Consider the following 12,747-nt stretch of genomic DNA (forward strand, 5'->3'; position numbering starts at 1 on the left):
TTAAGCTGTTATGCTTATAATCCCCCATAGTGCCCTCTTGATGTCCCTATTCCTCAGGCTATAGATGAAGGGGTTCAGCATGGGAATGATCACAGTGTACACTACTGAGGCCACTGCATCCTTCCCGGGGGAGGGGGAGATGGATGAACCGAGGTACACTCCAAGGCCTGTTCCATAAAATAAGCAAACAACTGACAGGTGGGAGCCACAGGTGGAGAAGGCTTTGTACTTCCCACCTGTGGTTGGGACTCTCAGAATGGAGGAAGCAATTCTAGTATAAGAACAAAGGATCCCTGAAAGTGGAATGCCACCAAAAATGGCACCAATAAAATAGATCAGTATAGTGTTGATGGAGGTATAAGAGCAGGCAAGGTGGAGAAGTTGAGGTGCATCACAAAAGAAATGATGAATTTCCACATCTGTGCAGAAGGTAAGTTGTGACACCATCAAACAGTGAATCTGAGATTCCAAAAGGCTGCTGAAAAATGACACCAGGACCAACAAGCCACAGAGGCGTGGGTTCATGATAATTGGATAGTTCAGGGGGTGACAAATGGCCACAAACCGGTCATAGGCCATCACAGCCAGGAGTAGATTGTCCAAACACCCAAATAGAAAATAAAAGGACATCTGAGTTAGGCAGGCTGCATAAGTGATAGATTTGCTGTGTGTTTGAATGTTCACCAGCATCTTTGGGACTGTAGTGGTGCTGAAACCGATGTCAGCCAAGGACAGGTTGGAGAGGAAGAAGTACATGGGGGTGTGGAGGTGGGAGTCAGAGCTGACGGCCAAGATGATGAGCAGGTTCCCAAGCACAGTGACCAGGTACATGGTCAGGAACAGCCCAAAGAGGAGGGGCTGCAGTTCTGGATCATCTGAGAGGCCCAGGAGGAGGAATTCTGAAACACTTGTTAGATTCTGCGGTTCCATGCAGGTGAGCCACCTCTCGAAAAAGAAGAGGGTATTGAATAAACAGAACAAATGTAGAGACACCTGGCTAAGTGTGCATATTTTGAGGCAAGCAGTTCACAAGTAAAGTATTCACACTTGAGGAGCATACATCCCATTACCTTCAGCAACATTTCTCAATTATAAACTCTTTTTAGAACACTTTCCTTATTGGTGTCTGGGCTATTCACCTGTTTCTATACATACCCACTATGAAGACATTGAGCCAAGAATGTTACAGAAACATATACATATTTAAACATAGATAAACTTAGTTATATTTGCTTCAGAACTCATATTTGTTACCAGTAAAATTTGGATTTTCTTGCTTTCCTTTCATGATCCCATTCCCCCACACTTCAGTTGCCCAAAGGCAAACACTGTCATGGATGTGGTGGGCATATTTTCCATAATAATAGTATTGGTTTATATTTCATAAATAGTTTTCTTTAAAATTTACATAATATTGTAATAATACATGTATTGTGTCCTGAGTTCTCATTTACCACAGTAATGTGTTTTAAGTGTCTCTATGAAGAATATACATCTATTTCCAGCACTTCAAATGAGGCATAGTCTTTTTTATTTGAGGCATAGTATTATCCAAAAGATGAACTTTGTTTTCTTTTTAATTTCTCATTACAATTTCCCTAATAAAATTCTTGTGCCCACCTCCATATTACACAAGTGAGAATTTCTATAGTATATAGGCATAAAAGATGAAAGAATTCTAAAAATCAATATATGTATAATTTTCTATTAATTACCTACATTGGACAACCCCGGGTGGCTCAGCGGTTTAGCACCTGCCTTCAGCCCAGGGCGTGATCCTGGAGTCCTGGGATCGAGTCCCATGTCGGGATCCTTGCATGGAAACTGCTTCTCCCTCTGCCTGTGTCTCTGCCTCTGTGTGTGTGTGTGTGTGTGTGTGTGTGTGTGTGTCTTAAAAAAAATTACCTACATCTATTTTCCTAATAGAAAGCATAGTCAAAATCAATTTCATGATTTTATTGTCAGGGTATAGAATCAGAAAGTCTGATGAAGCCTGAAGTCTGTGTTACAATGGTCTTTTCATGATAGATCCATGTGAAAATTCCTATCTTATATCAGGAATAATATTTCCATATCACAGATTTCCAAAATAGGCTGTAAAATGCATTACTCTCCATCAAAAATCCTATGATCTATAATATTCAATCAGTAAAGACCCCTGTAAACCACTTACCCCATTTCCCTAGTTCACAGATGAACTCATAAAATCCCAAAAGAAGGAATTTGTTGCCCTGTTTCTGTTTGCTTATCTGGGGCTAAAGTATATTTGAAAAGGAAGCAATCAGGCTGCCCCTGTGGCTCAGTGGTTTAGCATCACCTTCAGCGCAGGGTGTGACCCTGGAGGCCCCGGGATCAAGTCCTACATCAGGCTCCCTGCACGGAGCCTGCTTCTCCCTCTGCCTGTGTCTCTGCCTCTCTCTCTCTCTCAGTGTCTCTCTGTGTCTCATGAATAAATAAATAAAATCTTCAAAAAAGAAAAGGAAGCGGGATCCCTGGGTGGCGCAGCGGTTTGGCGCCTGCCTTTGGCCCAGGGCGCGATCCTGGAGACCCGGAATCGAATCCCACATCGGGCTCCCAGTGCATGGAGCCTGCTTCTCCCTCTGCCTGTGTCGCTGCCTCTCTCTCTCTCTGTGACTATCATGAATAAATAAATAAAAAATCTTTAAAAAAAAAAAAAAGAAAGAAAGAAAAGGAAGCAATCATTCCACATTGGTGGAGTGCACAAAACCCTGGGATGGAACTAAATGGGATCAGACTAAATGTGGAGTATGTGTCAATGTCTCAATCCCTCTGCTGGTATCCCTCACCTAGAAATGGGGATAACAGCATCCATTTCAAGATACGTGTGGCACCAAAAAGAGATTTGCACCCGATAAATATTCAGTCATGATTTTTAAATCAGAATTTGCACTGTTCTTGGAATGGTGGGTTTATTGATGAAATCCTAAGAAAGGTTTAATGACCTTTATTTTGTTATATCTCAGAGTGGTAGAAGCCTATCATGTCCCAGGAAATCCATTCAATAATGGGTGGAAATTGGGGTTCCTGGGTGGCTTGGTTGGTTAAGCAATCAACTCTTAATTTCAGCTCAGGTCATGATCTCAGAATTGTGGGATCAAGTCTATCTCCCTAACCTCTCCTTCTCTAAAGAAAAAAAAAAGTTGGAAATCCAAAAATGTGCCTCAGTGCATGCAATAAGATTTACTTCTCTTCTATTTTTCTCTCTTATAATTTTCATCTTTATGACAATCTCCAGTAATTTTTAAATAATTAAACATAAATTCTATTAAGTGGAAAATGATAGGTCTCTTAGAAAATCTGTGGCATAGACACACACAAGCACTGTTTTATCTTTTATGTAGATCTATGAAACGTCATTGGCAGGAAAAGAAGCACCCAGTGCATGGAAGCCAGGCTGTCTATGCTCTATTTCTGAGAACCAAAGAAGGGTCTATTCAATATTCAACAGAAATCTCTGCTGTTCTTATAGCCTACTCTGTGCCAAGCAAAGTAAGCCCTGGGAAATCAGAAATAAATGTGATTTAGTTGTTTCTCTCCAAATACTCAGTACCTACCTGTACAAGGACAAAAAAAAAAAAAAAAAGATCTCTCAGGACCTAGGGAAAATTAAACCTTCTGATCCCAGGATATTTTAATTGGATACATGGTGCTTAGCCTTGATAATGACAATAATAACAACAATAATAATACCTAAAATTTACCTTGCCTTTATTATATGCATCCCTTACATATTTAGTCACATGTTTAGTGCTTATATTAATCCTTACTCAATGCAGTTGTATAAACCGGCTTAAAGATATTATGAACTTGCCCAGTTTCATACAGATAAAAAGTAGAGCAGATAAGATTCAAAATTAAATAGTGGGTCTCTGAAGTCCATGCACTGAACTTGTTTGCTTTGTTTCCTTGCACTTCATAGAGTTTAAGCAGAAGTCCAGAGGTCTTTTCCAAAACTGCTAAAATATATCTTTGAACAGTTTATTATTTCCTAACTAAGAATGGAATCTAACATCCTGACTACATCTCCCTTAGAGATCAAGGGTGAGGAATGGAGGAGGAAATGGAATATGAAGCAAAATCTGAGAGCAGGGTCAGGAAAGAGAGCTGCCCTGGATTGTCGGGAGCTGATTCGTTATGATCTCTACCTTTATCTTGGCCATCTTTTCTATAGTTGACACAGCAGGTGACTGACTGCTCTCTGGTGTCTTCTACCATGAACCCCTCAAAAGAGAAGAGCACAGCGAGTGGAGGTCTCTTGCTGGAGTAACAGGAAAGAGATGTACAAATTGGGTAGGCAGGAGAGAACACTAAGTGCCCTGTGACCAGTCTCACTGTCTGCATTCAAACCTGATTTCATCCCCTGTCTACCCCAGGACCTAATAAAACTTAAAAAGCTTCTGCACAGCAAAGGAAACAATCAACAAAACTAAAAGGCAACCTATGGAATGGGAGAAGATAGTTGCAAAGGACATATCTTTTTTTTTTTTACGTTTTTAAAATTTAAATTCAATTTGCCAACATATAGTATTACACCCAATGCTCATCCCATTAATTGCCCTCCTCATTGCCCATCACCCAATTACCCTATCCTCCCACCCACCCCCCCTTCCGGAAAGGACATATCTGATAAAGCATTAATATCCAAAATATACAAAGAATTTCTAAAACTTGGGGCTCCTGGGTGGCTCAGTCGGATAAGTATTTGCCTTCAGCTCAGGTCATGATCCCAGAGTCCTGGGATGGAGCCCTGCATCAGGCTTCCTGCTCAGTGGGGGGTCTGCCTCTCCATCTCCACCTGCCTCTCCCCTAGCTTATGCTTTCTCTTGCTCTCTCTCTCTCTCAAATAAAATCTTTTAAAAACAAAGAACTTATAAAATTCCACATCCAAAAAACAAATATTCCAATTAAAATACGAGCAGAAGACATGAATAGACATTTTTCCAAAGAAGACATCCAGATGGCCAACAGACATTTGAAAAGATGCTCAACACCACTCATCACCAGGGAAATGCAAATCCAAACTACAATGAGGTATCACCTCATTGTCAGAATGACTAAAATCAACAACACAAGAAACAACTAGTGTTGGTGAGGATGTGGAGAAGAAGGAACGCTCATGCTCTGTTGGTGGGAACTCAAACTGGTGCAGCCACTGTGGAAAACAGTGTAGAGGTTCCTCAGAAAGTTAAAAATAGAACTACCCTATGTATGATCCAGCAAGTGCTTTACTAGGTATTTACCCAAAGGATACAAAATTACTGATTCAAAGGACTATATGGAGCCCAAATTTATAGCAGCATTATCAACAATAGCCAAACTATGGAAAGAGCCCAAATGTCCATCAACTGATGAATGGATAAGGAAGATGTGATCTATATATACGGTGGAATATTAGCCATAAAAGGAAGGAAATCTTGCCATTTGCAATGACATGGATGGAGCTAGAGAGTATTATGCCAAACAAGACAAGTCAGTCAGAAAAAAATAAATACCCTATGATTTCACTCATGTGTGAAATTTAAGAAACAAAACAAAATAACCAAGGGGGAAAAAGAGAGAGGAAAACCAGGAAATAGGTTAACTATAGAATACAAATTGATGCTTACCAGAGAGGAGATGAGTAGGGTGATGGGTGAAATAAGGGATGGGGATTAAGGAGAGCACTTGTCCTGATGAGCACTGGGTGTTGTATGGAAGTATTGAATCACAATATTGTACAACTGATACTAATAGTACGCTCTATGTTAACTAACTGGAACTTAAACAAAAACTTTTTGGGGGACACCTGGGTGGCTCAGTGGTTGAGCATCTGCCTTCAGCTCAGGGCATGATCCTGGGGTCTTGGGATGGAGTTCCACTTCGGGCTCCCTGCAGGGAGTCTGCTTCTCCATCCGCCTATGTCTCAGCCTCTCTCTGTGTCTCTCATGAATAAATAAATAAAATCTTTTTTAAAAAAAACACCTTTTTAAAAAAAGGTGGGTTGGGATCCCTGGGTGGCGCAGCGGTTTGGCGCTTGCCTTTGGCCCAGGGCGCAATCCTGGAGACCTGGGATCGAATCCCACGTCGGGCTCCCGGTGCATGGAGCCTGCTTCTCCCTCTGCCTGTGTCTCTGCCTCTCTCTCTATCTCTCTGTGACTATCGTAAATAAATAAAAATTAAAAAAAAATTTTTAAAAAAAAGGTGGGTTGAAGACAAAAAATAAAATCATGTGAAAAAAATATTGTGCTCCTATCCTTAACTCTGAGATGATGATAATGCATGTTGCTGTCTTTCAGGGGTGGTAATGTGGATAAAGGTAGAGGTTTTCTACCTAGAAAATTTTCTAGGTTTTCTACCTAGAAAATTTATGTGTCTGGCACTTGGAGTCCCAAGATAAAAGTTTGTACCATTGTGGTTACTGATATTTCCATCATCACCATCATCATCACCTTCATGATCATTTGGAGGATTTAGAGGACAGTTAAGAAGAACCCATGTCCTGCTCTGATGGGGAATATGCCCAAGGGAAATAGAACTAGTATGGGACAAAAGTAGAAATCTAAATAAGAGTTCTAGGATTCCCACCAGAACCAACAACATTAGATCTTGATAGGGCTGTGAGCTGATTCTTTGCATTTTGGTCCCCTCCTTTCTGGCTATCCCAACTGTCCCAGTGGTCTTGAGGAGGAGGAAACAAAGTTCTCCCAGTCCCTCCCGACATACTTGCTACTCAGTGGGATGTACTGTGTCTCTGCTGGAGCAGGACTGAGGAAGACAGATCAGGCTGCCTGCCCCCTACCTGGAGCTGGATGAGGACAGAGGCTTTGTTTCCAGGACTGGCAGGAAGACAAATGCAAGTATGTGTCCCCTGGAGCAGACAGCTCTGCGAAGAGGAGATGCGTGTATGGAGACCACTGAACTGGAACTGGCAACTAAAAGGCTGGAAAGCACAGGCTGATTGTTTACCGTTGCTTGGCCTTGAGGGCTCGAATTATGGTACATAATTAGCCAGATTGGTCCTCATTCTCCCAGTCCCCAAAGATTTGCTGTTACTAGTAGAAAGGGAAAAAAAGAAAAGTGAATGTACCAGAGGGGGTGGTGTCTAGACCTGTCATCTTCTCAGGAAGAAGTGACCTCTACTCCTCACTACCTCATTGTAAAATTCAGACACATTTGTTTTTCAACTACAGAAAGCAACATATGACTTTAATATCTGTAAAGCCATTGACTTAATCATGTAATTTAGAGAGAATTAGGTCTTTTATACCAAGAATCTTATAGAATTTCTATTTTCTCAGTTAAAATTTATGTCTCTAAGGAGAACTTTCTAATTTTCTTTCTATAGTCCTGGTTTGGGTTTTGGAATTTTATGCATTGGAGACATGTTTTTTGCTGTTTTGAAAGACAGCCCAGGTTCTAATTTTTCTGTCTAGTGATGAATGTTATTATATTAGACAATTATTTATTTTTACATATTTACTTTACATATTTATATTTACATGTTTTACACATTTATCTGGTGACTTAAGAGTCGGCTTAAATACTTCAGGGGTTCTCAGAGATCCCTACATTCAAAATGTGGGTCAGGGATGTAATCATCTCAAGGCTTGACTGGAAGACAAACTCAGAGCTTGATTTCTCATTAACTGATATGAAGAAAATTTCAATATTTACCCAATTAAATTGGGTATGAAATAAATTGTGTTAATTATGCGTGTGGGCATAAATAACATAGGAAAATTTTAGAGAGCCCAAATGACCAAATGACAGGAGTATAGAGAAGGATCAGAGGAGGTGGGAGTGTTGAGATGTTTTAGAATGCTTGAACAGGAGGAAAATCTAGTATTAAACTGAAGTCACGGAACACCTGGGTGTCTCAGTGGTTTTAGTGCTTGCCTTTGGTGCAGGGTGTGATCCTGGAGTCCCAGGATTGAGTCCCATTGGGCTCCCTACATGGAGCCTGCTTCTCCCTCTGCCTATGTCTCTCTCTCTCTCTCTCTCTCTCTCTCGTCTCTCATGAATAAATAAATAAAATCTTTAAAAATTAAAAAAAAAAATAAACCAAAGTCATTTTGGAGCAGAAAGAACCAATCCAATACGAGGTTCATTGTCAGTGAAGTTGGTAGGCCATTTGTCTTAGTGTAAAGGCAGAGCAAATTGAACTAGTTATTAGGCAGCTTTTCAAAATGCACAGATTGCTACTTCAGAAATTATATGTAGCATCTATAAAGGAAATATTGATATGTATATGGGTTCCTGGGTGTGTAGCAGCAGACAGAAGGACCCAAAGTCAGATTGATCATGACAGAAGAGAAGGAACCATGGTGACAAAGTGGAATCCTAATGAGATGGTTACTAGTAAAAGAAAGATCTCCCCTTTGCTGAGGACATGGTCCTTTGCTACCCTTGAGTAATAAAAATGAAGATAGAGTTAAATTTATCCATAATTTAGGTGACTTAACAATCTACAGGCACAATAGAACCACACAGCCACCAGAAATTTCACCACTACTTGAAACGTCAACTGTATCCCCTTGACTAAGATATATCATTACAAACACCTTTTTAACCTGAGCTCACTTTGCAATCTCCCCCATTGCATCCCACAATGTAGCTTTATTCCCCGTATTATGATTTATCAGTCAGAATTCAGTCAAGAAAAGAGAAACCACACTACTTACTTTAATGAAGGTAATTTTAGTACAGGTAGGAGTAAATGCTTATTGAAAAGTGAAAGGCACAGAAGGAAAAATGTGGTAACAGAGCCATAGTGCAGGATATAGTGACAACACCATGGGCTAAGAGGTATGGGGAACAAAATTGGACATTAGTGCATGTGATCTTTATTACCATTATTAAAGAAAAGCCAGGTGGAAAATCAGAGCAATGGTTTAAGGATTCCCAGCCCCAACCACAGCATCACAACTTATAGGTATAGAAAGGTAAGTTTGGAGCAGAAAACAATAGCTTATTATTCAGCACAGTGAACCAGCTGTAGAGTGTGGAGGGAGAAGATAAGTAAAAAAAAAAATATTACCTAGAATATGAGGGGGAAAACCACATTTGCTACTGCTATGGAATACTCTTTCATGTCTCCTCCTTTTTGATCTCTGATCACTTTGAGATGTTCAGGGTCTGACCCTGAACACTAAAAGATCCAACAAATGCAAGTTATCTTTGAATGAAAGGTCTGACAAAATTCAATAGTCCTCCACCTTAGCTGCTCATTAGACCCACCTGGAGTGCTGGTAAAAAAAAACTTCACGTTCTTTTTACTCTCAAGTCCAATTGAATCTTAATCTGTGGTGGTGGGACTCAGGCATGAGGATTTTTAAAGTGTATCAGACGCTTCAAACATGAAGCCAAGGTTGAGGACCAGTGACATACATTCTCTCATACAACCTGCATCAATAGATTTGATCAAAGCCAAAATTTTATGGGAAATAGACATGACAATGAAAATGGGTGAGAATTGTGCATACATTTTATTTTTTTATTTTTTTGTAAATTTATTTTTTATTGGTGTTCAATTTGCCAACATACAGAATAACACCCAGTGCTCATCCCGTCAAGTGCCCCCCTCAGTGCCCGACACCCATTTACCCCCACCCCCGCCCTCCTCCCCTTCCCCCACTCCTAGTTCGTTTCCCAAAGTTAGGAGTCTCCCATGTTCTGTCTCCCTTTCTGATACTCATTTTTTCTCCTTTCCGCTTTACTCCCTGTCACTATGTTTTATATTCCCCAAATGAATGAGACCATATAATGTTTGTCCTTCTCCGATTGACCTATTTCACTCAGCATAATACCCTCCAGTTCCATCCACATCGAACCAAATGGTGGGTATTTGTCGTTTCTAATGGCTGAGGAATATTTATTTTTATTTTTTATGATAGATTTTATTTATTTATTCATGAGAGACGAGACAGAGAGAGAGAGAGAGAGGCAGAGACACAGGCAGAGGGAGAAGCAGGCTCCATGCACCGGGAGCCCAACGTGGGATTCGATCTCGGGTCTCCAGGATCGTGCCCTGGGCCAAAGGCAGGCGCTAAACTGCTGCGCCACCCAGGGATCCCTCCTTCCACATTTTAAAAGAGAGTTGTGAATTTCTACAGGATGTCTGGGTCATAGGTGACAAATACAGAAGATTCCATAGGTTTAATAAGATTCAATTGTGCAGTGATTTTGATGTACATAGAGTCCCAGAATACTCCCCTAATTCCATCAGAGATGTGCCAAAATAAGTAATATTTAGATGTGACAAATCAAGAGGAATGGAAACCATGAGCTACAAAAATTATGTGACCAAAGGGGCATGCTTGCCAATTCCATATATTTGTTTTTGCAATTATTTCTAATCAACAGACCAAAAAAAGAGTCCAAGAATTAAGACTGGGCGCTGTTCTTCTCTTTTCTTTTTTTTTTTTTTTTTAAGACTGGGCTTTTCTGTTGAGGAGCCTCTGCAAAGCCCTCTTGATGTCCTTGTTCCTCAGACTGTAGATGAAGGGATTTAGCATGGGAACAATGACAGCATACATTATTGAGGCCACTGCATCCTTTCTGGGAGAATGTGAGATAGTAGAACTGAGGTACACCCCAAGACCTGTTCCATAAAATAAGCAAACAACTGACAGGTGGGAGCCACAGGTGGAGAAGGCTTTGTACTTCCCACCTGTGGATGGGACTCTCAGAATGGAGGAAACAATTCGTGTATAAGAGAAAAGGATCCCTGAGACTGGAATACCACCAAAGATGGCACCAAGAAAACACATGAATATTTTAGTGGTGGAAGTATCATTACAGGAAAGCTTGAGGAGCTGAGGAGGGTCACAGAAGAAATGAGGAATTTCCACATTTATGCAGAAGGTAAGTTGTGACATCATGAGGCAGTGCAGCTGAGAGTCCAGAAGGCTGATTAAAAAAGATATCAGAATCAGCAGGCTACAGAGGCGGGGGTTCATGATGACTGGGTAGTGCAGAGGATAACAAATGGCTACAAACCGATCATAGGCCATCACAGTCAAGAGTACACTATCCAAACATCCAAAAAGATTAAAAAAAGACAACTGAATCAGGCAGCCCACGTGGGAGATGACTCTGTTGTGAGTTTCAATGTCCAAAATCACCTTTGGGACTGTGGTAGAAATGAAACCGATGTCAGCCAGGGACAGGATGGAAAGCAAGAAGTACATGGGGGTGTGAAGGCAGGAGTCAGAGCTGACAGCAAGGAGGATCAGTAGATTCCCCAGCATGGTGACCAGATACATGGACAGGAGCAGGCTAAAGATTACAGGCTGCAGTTCTGGGTCTTCTGAGAACCCCAGGAGGAAGAATTCCAAGACATCTGTTAGATTCTGGGGTTCTGTGTAGCAGAGACAGCTTTTGAGAAATAAATGAGAGTTTAAATAAAGGAAACAAGTATACTGGGATCTGTCAGTGTGTCTATATTTTGAATTCAAGCAATTCATAAATAAAGTATTCACATTTGAGGAAAATTTAGCAAAATTTCTCAGTTGTAACAACACATTCTTCCTAGAACTCTTTTCTCATCTTTTGGTCCCTTCACCTGTTTCTATGTGCATCCACTTTGGAGAGACTGGGAGAAAGAAATTAGAGGGACTAGCATACTCGGAGATTTAAAAATCTATAAACACTCTAATCAGCTCCCTCCTTTAAGGGAAACAAAAGGACTAAGAAATATCCTTTTCCCTTAAAAAATTATTCTAATTAAAAGGCACTAATAAGAAGTCAAAAGTACTTTATCTTGGGGAGGACCGGGTGGCTCAGTCTGTTAAGTGGCTGCCTTTGGCTCAGGTTAAGGTCTCAGAGTCCTGGGATAAAGCCCTATCTCGGGCTCCCCGCTGGGGCAAGAGGGTGCCTGCTTCTCCCTCCTCCTCTCCCTCTCCTTCTCTCTTCTTCTGCCCCTCCTCCTCCGCATGCTGTCTCCCTTTCTCAAATAAATAAATAAAATCTTTTTTTTAAAGTATTTTATTTAAATGCAGAGAAATTAATTCCCTTGACTTGGACTATGTTTACAAATACCCTATAAGAACTTTGCAATAAAGTGACTCTATTTTTTGTGTGTGATATTTTATTGCTAACAGAGTTTAAGGCATACTGTTCTCTTTGCCCCATCAACTCAACATCTGGGCTAGTTTATAAGAAAACCTGGGTCTTGGGGTGCCTGGGTGGCTCAGCAGTTGAGCGTCTGCCTTTGGTTCCGGGCGTGACCCTGGTCCCAGGATCGAGTCCCACATCTGGCTACCTTCAGGGAACCTGCTTCTCCCTCTGCCTGTGTTTCTGCCTCTCTCTGTGTGTCTCTCATGAATAAATAAATAAAGTCTTAAAAAAAAAAAAAAGAAAACCTGGGTCCTCCAGTTATAAGGTAAATAAGTTCTGGGGATGTGATGTATAGCATGGTAACTATAGTTAATATTGTGTTTCATATTTGAAAGCTACCAAGAATAGATCTTAAAAGTTCTGTATGTTGGCAAATTGAACACCAATAAAAAATAAATTTATTATTTTAAAAAAAACTTCTCATTATAAGAAAAAAATTTTGTAACTATGTATAGTGATGCATATTTGCTAGACTTACGATAATTTTGCAATATGCCTAAATTTTGAATCGTTATGTTGTATACCTGCAACTAATATAATGTTATACATCAATTATATTTCAATTTTTAAAAATCAAGGAAGCAAGCAAGACTAGGTTCTCCCTCCTTTGGTGACAGTGAAACATTCAAA

General features: G+C 40.4%; 2 protein-coding genes across 2 annotated transcripts; both read right to left on the minus strand.

The window, feature by feature from the left end:
• On the minus strand, positions 1 to 987 carry LOC121495050 (olfactory receptor 7E24-like). The gene has a single exon (XM_041762351.1). The coding sequence runs from the start codon at positions 928 to 930 to the stop codon at positions 1 to 3; it is 930 nt and encodes a 309-aa protein (XP_041618285.1). The 5' UTR covers positions 931 to 987.
• A 9,440-nt stretch (positions 988 to 10,427) lies between these two features.
• On the minus strand, positions 10,428 to 11,465 carry LOC121495051 (putative gustatory receptor clone PTE01). Its single transcript, XM_041762352.1, has one exon. The coding sequence runs from the start codon at positions 11,463 to 11,465 to the stop codon at positions 10,428 to 10,430; it is 1,038 nt and encodes a 345-aa protein (XP_041618286.1).
• Between the last annotated feature and the right edge of the window lie 1,282 nt (positions 11,466 to 12,747).

Source organism: Vulpes lagopus, chromosome 7, assembly GCF_018345385.1.
Source record: "Vulpes lagopus strain Blue_001 chromosome 7, ASM1834538v1, whole genome shotgun sequence".
Taxonomy (NCBI): Eukaryota; Metazoa; Chordata; class Mammalia; order Carnivora; family Canidae; genus Vulpes; species Vulpes lagopus.

Bases quoted from the DNA above. Each gene is read 5' to 3' on its own strand.
- LOC121495050 (XM_041762351.1), bottom strand. From the start codon at position 930: ATGGAACCGCAGAATCTAACAAGTGTTTCAGAATTCCTCCTCCTGGGC.
- LOC121495051 (XM_041762352.1), bottom strand. From the start codon at position 11,465: ATGAATTGCTTGAATTCAAAATATAGACACACTGACAGATCCCAGTAT.